Genomic DNA, 20,484 nt, shown 5'->3' with positions numbered 1-20,484 from the left:
TTTTGTCGTTCGAATCACTTTTTCTGTCATGCGAATACATATTCCCCTTTCAAAAATGTACTGGAGGCTCCAAAATGACTTGAACTTACCTACCAGCAGTCGACCTGATAACGTGTTCAAGTTGAAGTGTAGCATGAATTTCGGATTTAAATCTTAATTTTTGATGAAATTTTGTGGATATTTCAAGTTTCAAAAATCTACTGGAGGCTCCAGAACTGCAAAAAACGGTTTGAAACAGTTTCTAATCGATTTGGAAAAACGAAAATAGGGTATATCCCAAATTTAAGCTTTCTAGGTCGATTTGGTAACATTTTGATTTTTTCTCATTTTTGGCTTAGGTATGTAAATTTTATTTTTAAAAAATCACCAAAAATCTAGCACTTGAAATTTTGGCTGGTGATGAATTTCCGCATGATTTTTGGATCCAGCTTCGTCCAGTTCAAAAAATGTTATGCGAATCCTATGTTGGAAAGCAAAATTGTGATTTCGACTGACCTGTCAATCAAAATGGCCTTTAAAAAAAAAGTTGCTCTAGAGGATCGAAGTGGGGGGGGGGGGGGTGCAAGAATGAAAAAAATTCACCTCAAGAAGGTGATTTGTTATGGACAATTTTTATTTATTAAGTTAATTAAAATCTACACAACAGAAAAAGATCAATTGTTTACATGGAATGATTCTAAAAATTGTGCATATTCCTTCGTTTTTTTTCTTTGGTTCAAATTTTCCAGTCGGTTGGAATACCTCCCTTGCAAGTTGCAAAGATCTTCAAATCGATGACCCAGTGACCAAAATTATCTCATCTTATTAGCCGAATTTCTGAAGAAACTGTGAATTTTGAGGGGCAGTAAGGTTGTACGAAGAAGACAGTTTCTAAATGGATGAAATATTAACGAGATAAAAAGATTCTCACAATTTTATTCAATCTGATCGTGTAACACTGCAGAGTATGAAGGAAAAAGAGTACAAAAAAATGTTGATATTTGAAAAAACGTGCAGACTTTAGCGAGACGATTATAATGGGGTAATTTATCACCTACCATCATAATAATTTATATCTTCCATTAGTCTCAAAAAGATAGTACCAAAGTCGTAATGAATAAACAGTTCGAAACCGAACTATACTTAAATTTACATTTGACGCATAGGAAAAAAGCTTCGGCGTTACACGGCTAAGTTTTTTTTTTTTTTTTTTTTTACGCAAAAAAGCAGCGTTTTAATCTTGATGCCTTTCTATGAGAATGTCGTGTAATTTATTAACTCGAAACAAGTAAAAGCTCGTCGCGAATTTTCAACTGTCGTCGTTTAAGTGGAAGATTTCACGAATACCAAAGCTACCGGCTAATTTATTGTCATTGTGAGATTGAAGTGTCTCTTTTTTTTCCTCTTCTTTATAGACGTGGCTACGATTCAAGGGTCTGATACAAAAGACGAGAGAAAAAGCGCAGTGTGTTTTAAATATTGAAATTATACGCAGCAGTGTTACTATTTTTATTATCGACGGTATCGGTTTACAGGGATGCGTATCGTCGCTGGGGATTTTCAACGCGATGGTTTAAGGGTCAGACAGGAGTAATTAAATTTACGTTTCCGTTTCGTAGAGGCTACGACGACGACGCTGTGCCGCATTCAACATCCATCGTAAAAAATTTCTTTCAATCAACGTTGACATTGAAGGCGAGATTTTATTGCAGATGTATTTTACTCGAAAGGATGAAAAAATTACGCGTAGGTTTACCCTGAAATTTTTTTTCCTTCTTTTTTTCTACAGTCGTAAAAATACTACATTGTACAGATCGAAATTCGATTCATTTCACCAACGAACGAGAATCGGTACGTAGACGTTGTACTCGAAAAATGTACACAGCTCGAGGTAGTCATCAAAAATGTCACTTTAATTGTCGACGTTTTTATTTGTACATTTTTCAAAAACGAACATCGAACGATCAAGAGAGAGAAAAAAAACCTGCTACATCAGGAAATGTTACTCAGCCGAAGGGTAACAATATAAAAATGACATTTGCGACGATTTTATTTTTACGACGAAGTATTTTATTTTAGGCGAAACGTGATTGAGCGATTTTTAAAAGCGAAATGACCATAGTAAAGTTTCAAAAAAACGTATTATAATTTATCCAGCAGCGAGTTTCTGCAGCGTTGGAATTCTAATTCAGACGCGTCATAAAACCCGATAAAATGTCCTCGTTTCCAGCACATCGAAAAGCTTTAAAAATATCGTCGCTTCGAGTCGAGGAAAAAAAAGCAACCCTTAAGAAGCACATAATATACTACGAGCCTAGGTCTTCTCTACGTATAGTGAAAAGTATAGAAACAACAGCCGAGTTATCGAGTCAGCTCGAGTTTCTCGTAGCTTTTAATCTGTTAGATGGTGTTTTTGGAAGAAGAAATGTGCGACTGTGTATCGTCGCTGGTTCAGTTTTCTCTAGAAGTGTGGTGTGAAAATATCTTTATTTTTTTCCAGTCGCAAAATTACAAGGCCGTATATGTAGTTTGATTCGTTCGAAAGCTCGTACGTTTGTAGTTTGTACGGAGCGATTTGATGTCACCCCCGGTCACCCTTTTGTCAAATGTACTCATATATGACGATATTCCTTTTTCGATGGAGCTAGAGCGAGCTAAACAAACCGATGCGACGGTTCAAAGTTAAGTTCGATTTTGTCACGCCTGTCTTTGTGTAAATTGAGAGCATTTGTTTGTTTGGCACAGATCGAGCAGATAGCAGGTTTGTTTGCCAAAGCAACTACCAGAGAGGGTTGTCAATGCTCAAAAGCGTTGTTTTATGTGTCTCTTCAATGTGAGTGAAATTTTTCGACGTATGTAGTGAAGTTTTGATGGCAATGATCCGACTTAGGAGATAGCTGTATTCGACGACGATGAAAGCCATATGATCGATATGTACCAACTTTAATTTTTTTTTCAAGATTACAATTTTTCATCAACTTTGAACAAAAATTGATTAACTGGCCACATTAGATTTGTACATCGGTTGAATTTCGAATCCGGAATCGTATTACTGTATTGTTCGAATCTGGCTCACGTCCTTTTAGCGCGCTGATCGTCCCACTAGGAATATAATAGCGCAATAGCTTTAGAAATTCTCCCCTCAAAGATGCGTTAATTTCACGGCTATTTGCGAGTTTATTGAAAATCTACAAATGAACTCTTAGCTCGAGGGAAATTATCCCTTTTCGATGGTATACTACATATACCCTTGGCGTCATTTCGTATAATATCGACACACGGACTCGCGTATATAAATGAAATATTTACATTAAAGGCGTACATAGTACTCGTACCAAAAGGTGGTGCTCGAGCTAGCCCCAGCCCAGCCGTTAACTAATTAGATATATTGAAAATTTGAATTATTAAACCTCAAATAGTACACATTCGCAGTACGATGGTACTGAAATTAAATAGGAAACGGATGCAGTGCAGCGAGTCTGTACACCCTGTACCTATAAATGAAATAATTTACGACCTGTACACGGATAGAGCGTGCAATAGGTACTCAAAACGGCTAATATTTCAAATTAACCATCGCACACATAAGGTGGTTTTCGGATAATTCGACAAATTAACATACCTAGAATTCTGATTGATTTCAAACATCTGTATTCATACGATTTACTCTACCACTACCTATACAGGAGTATAGGTATTTCTCCTACGAGTTCTCATATCTCAGTTTTATTACTGGTCGTATATATCGCGTCGCAAGTGCGAATCGGTACCAAAGTATTTATTGTTGGAACAACGCAACGCGTATAACTAATAGAGAGAAAAGGGCAAAAATTCCAACTCGCTGGAAAAACTAGAGTTTCTAATATTTTACAAAGTTGTAACAAAAGTGTTATTAACACCTGAACGCTACTCGTTGAGTTACTGTTGCGTTAATAATTCGCGATATTATGCCGCCCTACCGCTCACCCATACCTGCTCACGGCGAGCTTTTCGACGAACTACGACGCCGTGGAATAAATAGTGAAATTGAAAAATACAACGTATTACATTGACAAATGTAGCTGACGTTTTGCAACAGTGTAGAACAATGGACGCGTAAAATGGAACACTCGTCTACCAAGATGAGCGTGTTGTTCAAGGTGATGGAATACCTAAGTTGAAATTATGATGATGTAAGATCGGAGGAAAATCCCAATGTAAGTGACGAGAAGCTCGTAGGTATTGTTTTAGATATACCGAAAGTTTTAATCAACTTCAACTCTTTCAGTATAAAATATCTTAAAGTATAGGATGAAGACTCGTCTTGTTGGGTATTGATGGAATATCACAAAATCCATTTCATGGTCCCAGAAGTCCCTTTTTGTCCATTTTAGACATACTCAAGTATTAAAAAATATTGATGAAGTATCGACATCACTAATTAGAACTGTTCGTATGCAACGGTGCATAATCATCTTTCAGAATTTTTTCACATTTTCTATTTCTTATAACCCGATCTTGATTGTTACTATATCATCGCCATAATTTTCATACTGCATTTCAGTCCCACTCTGTCCATTTAATTCATTCTTTAATGGAATAGAATTTTTTGCAGCTGTGCTTCTGTCTTGACAATACTTTATCACCAGAGGAACTTCCCATACAACAATGACTTGACCACACTAACTTTAATGTAAATTTCGACCCATCCACATCTGTCATTCTGTCAATTTTGGATCGCACAAGTCGATGTGAATTTTGACCATGTTTGGAGCCAATTGTCGATGTAAATATGTCGATCAATATTGATTGGTATTCATGTTGACAATTGGCTTGACACAGGGTTGAAATTTACATCAACCTGTGGGATCCAAATGTGACGGGTGTGGATGGATTGACATTGCCATCAAAATTTACATCAACCTCCTATCACATGAAGTTATTAAACTTTGGTTTCAAAATTGGAAATTTTTTCCAAAAATGATTTTCTCAAAGTTGGCTATTGCTTGTACTGAAAGCAGCATCCACACAAAGACCACTACTGAGAGGTACAGCCAGAAGGTCTGTACAAGTAACAAGTTAAACATAAATTCTTTTGTGTAAGTATGTATAGAAAAAGGTGCAATACTTTATCTAAGAGTACTGAACTAAAACATTTTCATGTCGACAACATGTCGAATTGTCGATGTTAATGTTGATGTGAAATTCAACATCAACAAATGCACATCAACCTAAATATCATCAACAACTCCAAACTAGGAAAACATCAATAATTTTATCAATGCCATAAAAAATTTGTTTTCCTTTTTAAACAAAATCATATTTTTAAATGTTAACTGAAATTTTAAACACTAAAACAAGAAAGTTTGATCCTTGTCAAGGTGGTACATAGTGGTCAACATGGGCCGGCCTGAAAATCCAAAACGAGCCCAAATGCAATGCTACACTGTGAGTAACTCATGTGATCAATACATTCATGCCGGGTTCGGCTCGGTTTCTATTGGCGCCCAACATGAACGCAGTGATCACACAAGTCACTCGCAGCGTAGCGTTGCATTTGGGTTTGTTTCAGGCTTTCAGGCTAGCTGCCTGTGCAGACCACTACTACATATGTTGAGGTATCAAAAATAATGAGAAATTTCAAAAATTTTCAGTAACCTGGCTTCTTCACAGACAGAGATTCCTACTAAATAACTAAATGATCAATTTCTCCATTACTATTATGATAGGAAAAAACATACCTAGCTGATGTAAATGTCAATGTTGACCATTGTTGTATGGGTTTATCTCATAAATTCTTTTGCCATTAATTTTCAGCCCAATCTTTTCCATTCTTGCTTCTTTTATGATCTCTTCAGCAAAATTAAACTACATATCGCACCTCGGGAGTAATAAGGTTACATCTCAAAAAAGTGAAATTTTACAGGAGAGTGATTTTCTTTTTTTTTCAAACTTGATTCATTATTTTTATCAACTTATAATTATAATATTGTGAGGAATGAATAGCACTTCATTATCATTTTAAAGATCTGGTATCCTACCTTCATTTAGCATAAGAACTTTTTGAAAAATAAAATCTTAAAGAGGAAATATTTCAATGTTTGGAAAACATTTTGAGTTATAACCTTTCATTAAAGTTGATGTGGAGGCGAAAGGAAGCGTCCAAAAAAAATTTCTTGATTACAAAGTTGTAGAGAATTAAATTTCTAATTGACATAATGTCGTTAGTTTTTTTCTAGAGTGCTTAGTTTTTGAGTTTTTCTCAAAAAACTGAAATTTCATTATACGTGCAAATTCATTTTTCTGAAAAGTGATCAATTTAACATTTTTTTTCCATTTGGTACAAACCAATAAAAAATGCACTTTTTGTAACTATTTCTATCTGACAAACATTCAAAACAATCAAAACTGTTTGTTAACACCTTGTATGTACGAAATTTGCTCAAAAAAGGTGGAGTTTTTTGAGATGTACCTTTATAACTCCAAACAACTTGCAATGTTGTTGGGATTCTGAGTTAGGCCATTTGCGTTTTTTACAAAATCTAGATAATGTACCCAACTCAAAGTGTTATTTTTGGTTGAGAGGGGGGGGGGTGTCATACAAACCCCAAAAATGCAAAAATGTCAAAATCAATTTTTTTTGAGATGTAACCATATTACTCCCGAGGTGCGATATTAGGAGTTCTTAAGAGTTACAACATGTTCCATTTTTCAGAGGAGAGAGGGGGGGGACTGAGGAAATAAAATGAAACAGAAATGAATGGAATGAAATCGTCTTCACTTCTAGAACAATAAGAGGTGGAGAAGAACCCAGTTTTCTCAAGTTTTCTGACTTTAAAACTATTCAGACTGATTCAAGAAGCTTGAAATTCGATATGCTCATTCGGTGGCCTAAACTTTTTTTTTGAGAATATTGATTTTCCAACCTTTCCTCATTTTTGTGTTCTCAATTCTATTCCCACCCTGAAGCCTACTCTCCACTCTTTTGAATTTTGTTTTGACAATCAATAAGCATAGACCAAACGTATGGCTCCTAAAGATCATTTTTGTTCTTTCGAGAGCGATTTGAAGTTTTTGGAGAAATTAATAAGTAATCGCTGGAGAATTCAGAATGCCTCAAAACAAGTTGCTGTTGATGTGCAGGAGTTGATTTGAATAAATTATTCACATAAGTTCACTTTGTTCAAAAAAGAATATTCAAGCTTAGTTTGATCGTTAGAAAATATCACGGATTTTGTATCACACAAAATGATCAGTGACTTGGATGAGGGAGAGGGGAAAGGTGCACCCCTACTTGCCAATAAAATCCAGGCAGTTCAAACTGTCTTGAAAATTTTACCTCAAAAAAGTTCTTCATCAAAACATAGAATATTATACCTTTACCTACTTATCAAATATTGCTCTCTCTCTCTCGTTTCAGTATCAAGTTGAGGAAGGTACCTCGTCATTAAAGATTAAATTTAAAAATAACGTTAAAAAACTCGTGTTTATCGTACAAAACGACAAAAAATTAGAATTAAAATACTTACACGTCGATTGCTTTATTCCAGTTGATCACGTAACCAGATAGAGCGAAAGATTCCACGTTCACTACATGAATATTGCCTCGTTCTGATCCCACATACAACCATTTGCTTTTCACAGGTAAAAACATACAAGTTATCCTGTACCGAGAAAAAAAAACAGAAAAGGAAACATTACGCGTTGATAAACACAAAACACCCTTCTTCCTAAGGTACATGGCACACTGGCACAGGTTGAGAGGGAACTTCACCAGTCCCCGAATTTGACTTTTGGGTTTAGTTTAAGACTAGGGGATCACAAAACTTAATGTCGTCATCCTCTCCCCGTTGGTCATTGGGGGGGGGGGGGAGGTGACGACATGAAAGGGATCCTAAAAAAAAACGGGTGAAGTTTCCTCTCAACCAGTGCTATGTGCCGGTCTATAACATTTTTTTCCAACGTCAAGTAAATCGCAAACAAATCGTCACACGCGTAAAAAGCAACAAAAAAACCGTAAGACCTAAAAGATTAATCGAAATTAAAGCAAACCACCGATTCAACGGGACATGTAAAAATTAGAGTGTTTTTTAACGCACACAACAACTAAGAAGAAAAAAAAGTAATTCTTTTAGACCGTTTTATAGCGATAGCTAAACTGTTTTCACCATTTTTAAAATTGCTTTTTTTTCTTCTTTGCTCTCGCTGTATCTACGTCTGTTTTACGTCTTTGAAAACAACACGGTGCCGGAAAAAATTGCAAGATGTAAAATTTTCTGTATAAGTGAAACCCTTTAATACACGGGTACGATATATTTTTTTGCAACAAATGATAAATTCAGCTGCCTCGATGAAAGGTAATATTGTATTTATACTTAAGATCGTGCGCTATAACGAATTGGTATAATTTTTTTGCTCAATTGTAATTTCCTGCTTTATTTATTTTCTTTTTTTTTTTTTTTTGCAAAACGTGCGCATTTCTCATACACAGCGAATATCAATTATTTATTCGTTTCAAAATGGGTTCAGTTATGGAAATAATTTCTATGACCATTTTTATTCGATATTCCATTTCTCGTTTTAATTCAAAACGTTTTTTACTCCTATGCTCCTGGTTTGCTATGTCGTCATATCTAACTAATAAGTTTTCCCAAAGGTAAAACCGATTCTCTTTTATGTACTCGTTTACCAATGTCGAATTTTCGATTGGAAATATACATTTTTTTTTTCATTTTTCAAATCCCATATTGGGTTTTGAAAAAAAAAGTTCAACAAACGAAAATAAATTTGAAATCATCCGCTGAGAATATAGAAAAAAACACATAAAGGGAAATTACATACATCGACAACTTACTCGGACCAGGGATTATATTAATTTCAAATTTACTGCTTACAAAGAGAGAAAAGTGAATCGATGGGGAAAATTTACCTATATCTAGTACATACTTATTTATTATATTTAAAACGATCAATTTACATACCTTTCTTTTTGAAACTTCAAACTGTGCACAATTTCGGGTCGTTTCTGTCTGAAATTCCATAAATGCAGGCTATCGTCTGATGTAGCAGTGATTAGAGCTCCTTCGTTGAGAAGGAAGTCGATTTGGAGCACAGCCACTTCTGTTTCATGTCTGACTTGTGAATCGACTCCAGGACGACCCAAACTGTATCGATACTGAGTTAAGGAAAAATGTATACGAAGAATTGACAATCGTTCCGAGTACTTGTACATTGTACACAGAATGAGCTCGAGAACAACTTTTCTAATTATAAAACTTTCTTCGAGTACCGATGGATGACAAAAGCATAAAAAAACATAAATTCGGCTTCTGCTTTCTTTTTCTTCTTTTTAATACGTTTTCATGGCGTCTTTAAGTACAAAACGGAATTCTTTAAAGGGTTAAACGCATCATGTTGACGCGAGAATAAATGGTACTTGGAGGAAAACTTTGCTCGGCCCAGCGAATACACTATATGTACTACGCGTTTTTGAAAAATGATCGAATTATACACCACGTTACCATAAATGAAGACAACGCTAGCAAAAACTTCTCCTCGAAGTGTCTCTCTTTTTCGCTATATTCCAACGCTAACTCCCATACTTTTTTGAAGAAATTAATTCTCGAGGAAAAAAAGAAGCGAAGAAGAGAAAAGAACAAACTTCAAATCGAAACGTAATGTTTAACTTTCAAAATGTAACCTTTTCAACTCCGCTACGAGTAAGTATCTTTTTTCATCGTCTAGAATTTGGACTTTCTACATTTTACGAATAACTTGTATGTACTAAAATACCGAGTAATTCGTCGTATCGCGAGTTCCACCAATAAGAGGGCAGTATAGGTACTTTTGGAGCGAAACGTGAAATTTTCTCGAGCTACGAAGCACAACTTTCTACAGCATCGACTCGAGAGTCCAAAAAGAGTCGAATGATTAATGTAACCTCATCCAACACAAAATAGGTACAAATATGTGATTCACGTCCGAAAATATTTCGTTCGACTTTCGACTCGAACCGTCGTATATGGCGAAATTCCGCAAATTTTTCAACGTCCGATTTATATGTAGTACGTAAAGGTACCTCAGGTACGACGTCAAAGTTACCATAAATATCGGTACCGTTTCAAAAAAGATGGAATTCCACGCATGACCGCTCACATGACAAAAAATTGCACTCCACTGAGTATATTTTATCAACATAGCTCATTTTTCTTTCAATTTCGGAGGTGAACTAGTAGATTTCGAGGCAGGAAGATTTGATGAAATTCTCATTATCTGATCACAACCTAATTTGAGCTAAAATACTTCTAACGATAAGTTCGTACCAGGACACAATACATGTCAACCTACAATACATTGATTTGATGTATTTCAGTTCTGAACATTAAACAAAATTTCAGGTAGGTACACTGAGAGAAATTTTTTTAGTATAAATTATCATAATTTGTAGTAAACGTGCTCCAGTATTGGCATTATAGTCGAAATTACTCTAACTATAGTAAATTAAATACTATACGTATGGTAATGTTTACTATACTATAGTATTTTTTATTATAATTATGGTATTTCATTTACTATAGTTATAGTAATTTCGACTATAATTCCAAAACTGGAGCACGTTTACTATAAATTTATTGTAATTTATACTATACATTTTTCTCAGTGTAGGCTACTGAATTTCATTTTTAAATTTTTGGAGAATTTTTTCGATGAAATCTTGAAATTTGATTTACGTTCACCTTTTCGATATTCCGAATCGATTGGTGGTGATTTTAGGTCGGTTTAGAACTTCTAAGATTTTTCAATTGTCTGGTTCTTAAAATAAACTCAGCGCTCCCCAACTCGAATCAAATGCTCAGATAACCTTTTCTTTTAATCAATTTAAGGGCAAATTTTCAAAACCTCTTTCTGTCAGTTACTTTGATGATTCTTTTCAAGAACTGGAAACTTCCAAAAACCACAAATTTTCTCGAAACGACCATCAATTGATTTAGGAGGTCAAAAATGAAGTAGGTATTAATCAGAATCTCAGCTCTCAATCACAATTTTTGATCAAATTTTAATTTTTCTCACGAGAATGGATCAACTTTCAACATTCAAACATTCGTTGAAAATCGAAAAGTGTGCAGAAGATTACTTCAACATTAAAAATTATTCTTTAAGTTTGACCAAAGTAAAAATTTTCTGAAAATTGAAACAGAAATATTTCAATTTAGTCTTCCTCTATCCTTGTTGGAAGGATTTCATATATGTAGATATTAAGACAGATCACGAAAAAAAGGTCGGAGGATTTCGAACAAATTCTGTGGAGACCATTCTGAGTTGAAAACCAATCAGGATTTTTTTTTCTCTAGAGGTGTCCCTGGAAGAAAAGTATGAGTTCTCAGAGAGGGGTAAAAATTTTCAATTTATTCATTTTTGGGCAAATTCTGTTTTGAAAATACTTTCTTCTCGAATATTTCACAATAATTATGTGAAAACATCGAAAGATTTCGTTTCTGAAACGGGGGGAACATTTTTGAATGCAGCGGTACTAGATACGGAAAATCTTAAAGCAGTGCAAAAATAAAGAAACGACTCAAATGATCCAGTTGAGCTTTTTCCCCTTCATTTTGACAGAGATCGAAATTCAAAAATCACACAACTTGAAGAAAAATTTTAAAATGAGGTGTAAAAACATTTTTAGCATCATGAAATGGCCGGGGGGGGGTCATTAGGAATGAAATTCGCAACAATTCGAGTAATTCATCCAAAAATCGTATTGCTTGATTGTTCTCTCAACAATTTTTCTTTTTTGAGGGAAAAGGGGGAGGAGGAGGGAGGAGGAAAAGAAAGCATACAAAAATACATACATATACATATGTAAAATTCAAGGAACCTGAAACATTCAATTTAAGACTTGAATCATAAAGGCACTACCTCATTTTTAAAATGTTTAAAAACTTGTCTCTGTGTAAAGGGGGAGAGGGAAGGTAATCACGCTTGATGGGACACAATTCTCGAATTTAGGAATGCTTGACATACTAGGAAGCGGTTCATTTTGGCGAAAAACATAATCCTCTAATTTTTAACGCTGCAACTTGATGAGGCGGGTTGTGCGCCAGGAGCTTGTTTTTTCTCAAGGCATTTGAAATATGAAAACGAAAAATTGAATTTCGAGTTAAATAATGGAAACTAGGGCTAATTTATGAGAGACAAATGACTGCAAGTTTTCGAAAATTACAAACGAACTGTTGAAACCGACTGAATTTGTGTGTAATTTCTGTCGTAAAAGACATCAAAGAACACGTAGGTAAAGGATTTGTTTCATCTGGTACTTCGATCTGCACACGAAAAGAAATTCACATTTACGTATGGTTAATTTTAAAGCAAACACGGATCTCGAACCCATACAGACCAAACTTCACAGCAACTCTCAACCAAACTGCCATAACAGTAATCTCATTTTTACCAATACGTTTTGGAAGATCTATGTACCATATCTTATTCTCTTTCTTATATCCTCACGCCTCAGGCACACCATTAATGTACTCGTATCTCGTACACCTATAATCTATATTGCCCACTGATCATCCTAAAGGAAACCATAACACCCATACATTAGTCATTAAACAACAAAACCTACAAACAAGAGTACATCGAGCAGTTCTATTCGGTCATCAATTCTAAAACCGTCAAAACGTCACTTGACCATTACACGAAGAGAAGAATTTCAAAAACTCGGTCAAAAACTTTCTTCCACTCAAAAACTCGAACAAAGTATACGTTTGGCAACCTCGACACGGTGGTCCGCTTATCTCTCATGCTTTGAAAAAAAAAAAGAAACTCAAATGACACTCTGTCAAGAGACGCGACAAGTCGAACACGCTCGTCGGAAAATTTATATAATTTAGTTTATAAGAAACGCATAGTGTATAGCTCGCTGCTTCACAACTTATTATACCAAGCTAAAGGATATACTCGGGTAAGTATAGATTTTAAGAAAAAATTTTCCTTCGAAAGCTCGTCGGCTGTGAATACGTGTATATATATAAAGTTGATGCCAAGCGTAACGCCTAGCTAAAGTAACACAAAAAGAAAACTTCTTCGCTCTAACATTGATAATTTCGTTCAACTTTTTCCCAACTATAGTACGCAGCGAACTCATAATTCTTTAAAAAGCTTCTCAACAAAAGATACTCATATCGTACCAGTTAAACCGCAAAACTGCGAATTTTAATTCAAAGGGATGCACAGCACACTATACATAGCTTACGAATTATTTCGCGATCCAACTACTACTACGGTATACGACGTAAGCCTATACGCATTTACTAAATGCGATACCGATGCTTGATAAAAAGGATTTATTCCCGCAAAAAAAAAAAAGAAGGGTGCATACTAAATGAACGCGTATACGTCTTGCTTATGGGTAAATCACGAGCAAAGCGTTCGGCAAACGGCGGCGTATTTGACGTGATTTTGCGAAATACCCGTATACTTACGTAAGTTTCACAACTTTTTCTTCTCACACTATATACATATGATATGGCCAATATGGATGGAAAATATCGTAAGACTTTTCACAGTCTGAATTTTCGGTATACAATATTGCTGTACCTCCGTAGTTTTCAATAAAGATAGGATTCGAAAAGTATTGAATAATAGAAGTACCATTTTCATGTTGGAAATATTTTACGATATCATGCGGAGTGAAATGTCAAAAAGATACACAGATCATCAAAAAGAATAAAAATGAATGAGAAGTCGAAATCTTCTAAAGACTCGGATGGAAGTTTTTTTTTCATCGAACAGATGTTGATAGATTCATACGAAATTTTAGTGTACTTGGAGAACCGAAATTGGAACGAATTTTATATTTTTACATAGGAGGCCTATAGAATCAAATGCCTACTTCTCCACTTTTTTTCGAAAATGAGTTAAGCATGGTTTGGTATACTACAACATGTCCCGCATCTGATGAAAATGTCAAAATTTGAATTTCGGTCAAGGAAGTATGGTAAAACAGCGTGTAAAGTTAGGGGTTAGAATCAAAACTCTACTTTTTTAATGGAGAAGTCGAGTTTTCAAACGAACCTGGCGGATTTCGAATGAAGGACTAGTGTTATGCCTTGAAATTAGGCTTGAAATTGAATAAATTCATCAAGTGAGGACCCTTCCCCCAAAAAACACCTTTCATTTTTATTAACAAAAATTAATTTTTTTTACTTTGAAAAAAAAGGAAAATAATTTCAATTTCCAAATGAATGGTCAAAAATGCAATATTATTTTAATTTTCTCAAACTTTCCAAGCTTTCTTCAACTTTTAGCACCATATTACTAGAAAAATTTTTGATTAAGTGCCCTAAAACGATGTAAAAAGTGTACGGTTGGAGACAAAACTCAACTTCTCCTAACTGCAAACTGCCCAGGAACTCTTACGGCAACGCGTAGGGTAAAACAAACATGTGGGTCACTATAGTCTTGTTGGTACAAAAATATTAGACATATTACCTCGATATTTTATGTTACGATAAATGCTAGGGAGGTTTTTTGCGTTTTTCTCAAAAAGTTCGAAAATGGAGAAGTAGAGATTTGATTCTAGTGGCCTCATAGAGAAGACTTCTTTTTAGGAATTGGGGAGTAAATTTGAATTCAGGGATTCAATGGCCTGACTTTTTTATTTTCAAAATACGTTCATGATGAATTGATGATTTAGTTTCAGTTTTGAGATGAAAAAAATTCAAATAATTAAAACAAACTGGTGGAGATGGGAGGAGGGGGGAGAGTGAGGGGGAGAGGATGATGAAAAAAATGCATATTCACATCGAGTTCTCAATTTAGATGATCGATGAAGACCCAAGTCCGAGTAATATTTAAATTTTGAAATCATTTCTAGCATTATTTGTCTTTTTTTGCAATTTTATTAAATTTATTTTTAATTTTCACTTTTTTTTCAAAACGTTTTCATGTTTTTCCTCACAAGAATGTATTTTTCATTGAAATAAAACATATCAATTCTCTTAAACTTGAAAAAAATCACTTTAATGTTTTTTATGAGATTTCTTTACATTTCATCAGACTTCAGTTTTCATGGTAACAAAAACTTTAAAAATTTCGGAATCCTATCGAGTGACATATCGATTAACATGTTTTCATGGTCGAAAAGTCCGAATTTTTGGTGCTTTTCAAGTTTGAAATCGTGTTTTCTACACATTTCGAGTATTGTTTGTATCCTTTTGTCTTCTCGATGAGTTTTTCTCAACATTATGCATAATAAATTCAGCAGAAACCTTCAATTTGAGTTGAAAGTTACTCGGGAAAATTTCTAGTTCTGGAGGTGTCCCTATAGGAGAAAAATGGTCTTTCAAAGAGGCAACATTTCCAAAAAAAATGCGGATTTTTTGCTCCTGTCGCTACCCAACCTGTTTTGGAAAAATGGTCCATTGCAGTCTCAAAATGAAGGTACCTATTTGAGATAATGTGTCGATTTATGATATTCTAGCCAAAATGCAAGACCACTTTCAGGGTTCTACTCAGCTGTTGAAAATTAGCAAATCGTTTATTTTTGGATAAATTCGTGTTTTGAAAATTTTTTCTTTACAAATGTTTCGCTTCAAAAATTTAGAAAAAATATTGAAGATGTCATTCCTGAAACTGGTGAAACATTTTAGAACGCAGTGGTGTCATTTTTTCAAAAAATCAAGAAAAATAGCCAAATTGAAAAACCCAATTCCAGGAATGATATCTTTCAATATTTTTTCTAAATACCTAAATGCGAAATATTGGCGAAGAAAAAATTTTCAAAACATTAATCTATCCAAAAATAGACGATTTGCAAATTTTCAACTGCTCAATAGCACTCCAAAAATGGTCTTGGATTTTGACAAAAATGGCATATGTAGGTATATCAAAGCAAAATCTCAAATACTATCATTTGAAACTGGATCATTTTCCCCAAAACAGGTTGGGTAACGACAGAATCAAAAAACCCACAATTTAATTGAAACCCCAACCTTTGAGGACCCCTTTTTTCCAATCCAGGGGCACCTCTGGAGCTAAAAAAATTTCCGAATAACTTTCAACTCAAAACGACGATCTCTGCTAAATTGGGTCAAAATCCACTGACTTTTTTTTGAGCAATCCACCCCTACTTTTGTACATCTTTTTTTTATTCAATTCTGCCATTCTCTCATCCTTATCCTTCTCAAATCAAAACTCATCCAGAATCACGTCGAAACAATCTCTACGCTGAACATTTTCGCCCTTCGACGACCTACAACAGAATAAGAAGGAGGCGAAAAAAATGAACATCTTGCTCATCCAAGCTATTAGATAATACCTGAGCACCCTTCCAAGCACACTTCAAATAGCTAATCAATCGAATTCATTGAATAAACAGTCAAGGGTACCTCGGTACATGGTTAATTTCGCATTCTGTCACGTTGAATTACCGCATGAACGAGAATTCCCACGTATTTTCGACTCGGCGAGGCGTTTCTGCCGTTGACGTGTCTGTATTTTTTGGTTACATTTTTTGAGGCGGGCCACTCGACTATACGATTACTACGGTCTTCCTCGGTGTTGGTGACATTCGCTCCACTTTTGGAAACTGTTCACGTATCAAAAGAGCCGTGAATAATACGCTCGAGTAAAGGTTACTTTTCGACAATCTTTTCCGTTGGTCGATTCCGTTCTCTGATTTTTTTATTTTTCCAACTGAGCGACAAACGAAAATTTATACGTTGGTAAATGCTCGCAAGGGTATAAAACGTACCTACCTACCTACGACGACGCTATAACTAATTACTCGAGTTTCCTCCGCATCATTAAATAACTCCACTTGAAAAATAAACTCGTCGATAGAAAACTTTTACGTTATATTCTAAAATACTCGTATAATCAATTCACCGATCCAATCACTAGCAGCTCATATCAACATATCCCTACACATCGTGGTATAAAAATTTATCTAAGCATGTATCGAAGGCATCTCATTTACCGCCTCAACTTTCACCATACACAATTCAATTTACATGAAAATCAAGGTAATTGCCTGTATACGACGACGCAACGTAGGTACTTGATTTGATAAACAAATTACGAGGAAAAGGTTGCACATATATCGCGTTTTTAAGGTAAAAATTAATCCAATAACTCGTGTAATACGCCATCGACATGCCCCGAAAAAAAAATAATAAGAGGAAAATTACCTCTGCCAAGTTTATCTACGACGTTCAATCTACGTATAGAAGAACACGAGCTTTCTAATATTCGATCTTGAAAACCCATAATGACAAAGCACACACAGAATCCAGAAGCCATTTTAAACAGCGTTTTCAATACATGCCTGTTTTTATTGCGCACTTGTAGTATATCATTCGCGTGTACACGTGCCCCTCTTTCATCTCCCCATCGCCGCATATTCTTCTCTCGAGATGAAATAAGAGAAAAAAAAGAACAAAAATAACGTAATTTCCAACACTTTCGAGCATCGCTTTTGAAGAGTTACTTTTTTTTTTTTTACACACTTGCACACATATTTTCAATTCCGAAGCTTTGTTTGTATACGAATTTACCCCTTTTTACCTTGCTGTTGCTGGCATCTTTTAGTATTCTTTTCTCATTGCACATGGTGTTTGGATGCTTCCCAGATAGTAAACCTTTTCTTTTTTCTTATCGACATCACGTTGTTTTGCTTTCTTTCATTATATCGACTACTACATGCTCATTATCGTCTTGTTTAATCGAAATTTTTACGCTAATGATTTTCGTCTTTATTCGAGCTCGTTAAAGCGTTCAACGGGAATAAATTCGACGTGTAGTACAACTTTTCTCTTCGACGTTAACTTGCTAAAAGGTTTTCAATACCAACGAGTTAGTTCGCTTGAAATAGCTCCGCCGATTCGCATCAAAGCAGTTATTACAAACAGATGTGCCGAATAAATAGCATAATCGACTCCTCTAAACTTTCATACGGGGGTAAGTTGAGCAACTTATTTCACAGCCACGTCGAATAAGTTGATGATGTTGAAGTATAAGTAAGAGGCACAACGTCGAATGAATTGCTTAATCAACCCCTATAAAATTTTGAGCTAGCGTATCAACAAATTATACCAATGGGTGTCAAATTTCTCTGCATTTTTTTACACAGTAATTATTTCAAAACGCTTCGACCTTGACATAGTTTCTCGGTCGAGTTTTGACAAGTCGAACAATCTGTTTATAGGTATTGTGATGTTGAATCCAGGCAATGTGTTTATTATCGAGCCCAGCGATCTAATGATTTTCAATCAAAATTCTTCGAAGAGATACGATGAGGGTAGCCAAATGAACGAGGAACTTTCTGAAGTATCGATAAAGTAACCAATAATTACAGATTTTTTGGAACGAGGACTGCAAAAAATGTGAATAAAATGGATAAAATTTCAAACTTTCCAGGAAAAAAGGATCCTTCTTTTGCAGCTCCCACTCCCAAGATTAATTTATTCAATTTATTATTTTTGATTATTAATTTGAACAATAAATTCGTTTTTCATTTTCATGAGCACTCCTTAAAAAAGGTTTTCACCAAATTTCTTCCGAAAAAAAAAAAAAAAAAAAAAAAAAATACTTTGAAAAAGCTTGACAACATAACCAAAAAAGTGATTAAACGCGAGCAAAATATTTTAATGCAGAAAAAAATGACAAAAAAAACTAAAAAAAAAACAGGAAATTTCAAATTGAAATGTGAAGTATTCTGGTTTTGAAATTTTAAAAAGTTGGATCACTCAAAATTAAATTTTTTGCAATTTCTGGTTGGCAAAACTGTAAAAGAAAGGGCTTTTTGACAATTTTTCAGGCAAAACAACAAGACTTTAAGACAATTTTTGGAAAGAAGTGCAACTTTTTAAAATGTGTAAAAAAAAGTGAAATTGTTTAGTACCTAATTTTGTTGAGAGGCGAGCATTTTTGTCAATCTTTGTCAAAAAGCAAGACTGATAATTTTAGCAAAAAGCAGGAATTTAAAAAAAGGAAAACTTCTGAACAAAGTGGAAAAAAGTGAAATTTTTTAAAACTGCAGCGGGGAGGGGGGTGTTAAATTTTTACGGCAATTTTTTGAAATTTTGAGTATTTTTGTCAATTATTAGCATAAAGCAAAACTTGACAATTTTAACAAAAAGCGTGACATTTGACGATCCCCTACTTATTGGTAAAAAAATGATGGTTGTCTCAAAATTTTTGTAAAAAAGCCAAATTAATATTATTGATAATAATTTTTAGAATAAAGTGAAACTTTTTGGATTTTTTTTGCGAAAAACAACAACTTTTAGCCATACTTATTGCTAAACAGCGCAACTGCCAGTCAATTTCAAAAAAGCAAGAACTTTTGATAATTTTCAACAAATGCAAGACTTTGCGAATTTCAGTAAAAATCAGAAATTTTTTGGATTTATGTATTGACAAAAAAGTTACAGTTTTTGACAGTTTCTGGTAAAACGAGAGATCTTTTGGGTAATTCTAGAACAAAACGTGATACTCCTCAACAATTTTGCTAAAAAGAGACAATTTTTGTTAAATAACAAAACTTTTACAATTTTAGCAAAAGGCATAAACTTTTAGCAATTATTGCCAAAAATTGCACCTATTTGCAATTTTTTGCCAAAAATGGCACTTTTTTGTAATTTTTGCCAAAAATGGCACCTTTTGTAATTTTTGCCAAAAATGGCACATTTTTGTGATTTTTGTCAAAAATGGCACCTTTTTGTAATTTTTGTCAAAAAATGGCACCTTTTTGTAATTTTTGTCAAAATGGCACTATTGTGTTTTTTTTGCCAAAAATGACCCTTTTTAAAATTTTTGCCAAAAAAGTAAGACTTTTGAACAATTTTTGAAAGGAGTATCATTTTTTGGAAATTGTTGCACAATTTGAGACAATTTTCAAAAAAGTGAAAATTTTTGATTACTTTTCGCAAAAAGCAAGCCTTTGAAAAAGTTAGCAAAACACGATTTTTCCCACTGATATCAACACAGAACCTCGAAATGTAAAATTTTTGTCATACAACTATTAAAAAGCTGAACCCAGCTCAAGACCTATTCTTTCCTACACATTCAAATTTCGACATCGCTGCCCAGCTAAACCTATAAAGGCGCATTACAGTCAACTCGACGTACCTGCCATTTAAATACCCAGATGTCAATAGAATTGCCACTGCGTCAAGTCTTTGTAAACCCACGCAGACAATTCTTTCAGCAGCGATGTTAATAAAACTGTCCAGAGACTCGATGAGAGAGAAAAAAAGAAAGAAAAAGTATCGGACGGCTCGTATAACATATTTTCATCTCAGCTCAATCTAACCAAAGTCAAACGGTCGAATTCGGGTTTTTTCATGTTTTCAAATATTATACACGACGAATATTGTAGCTAAACCGAAAGATTAATTTTTCCAGTTAATTATCCGCGTGTACCTTTGATCGAAGGACGAAGCGACCGGGGTCGAATTTGTATTAAATCCGGCAACCGAGCCGTACAATGTTAGCTTTTCATTAGATAAAACAACAACGTGGCCA

General features: G+C 34.5%; 1 protein-coding gene across 6 annotated transcripts in view; it reads right to left on the bottom strand.

Moving 5' to 3' along the window:
* The window catches only part of Tomosyn (syntaxin-binding protein tomosyn), a 258,629-nt gene that overhangs the window by 91,671 nt on the left and 146,474 nt on the right, over positions 1-20,484 (bottom strand). For all 6 annotated transcript variants that reach the window (XM_065367724.1, XM_065367722.1, XM_065367723.1 and 3 more), the window contains exons 3-4: positions 8,940-9,122; positions 7,488-7,622 (exon numbers count right to left, since the gene is read on the bottom strand). In XM_065367724.1, coding sequence (XP_065223796.1) covers positions 7,488-7,622; positions 8,940-9,122 — 318 coding nt within the window. The remainder of the gene's footprint in view (positions 1-7,487; positions 7,623-8,939; positions 9,123-20,484) is intronic.

Source organism: Planococcus citri, chromosome 5, assembly GCF_950023065.1.
Source record: "Planococcus citri chromosome 5, ihPlaCitr1.1, whole genome shotgun sequence".
NCBI classification, from domain to species: Eukaryota; Metazoa; Arthropoda; class Insecta; order Hemiptera; family Pseudococcidae; genus Planococcus; species Planococcus citri.
The sequence above is the reverse complement of the archived record's forward strand: the minus strand, read 5'-3'. Positions and strand labels throughout refer to the sequence as shown.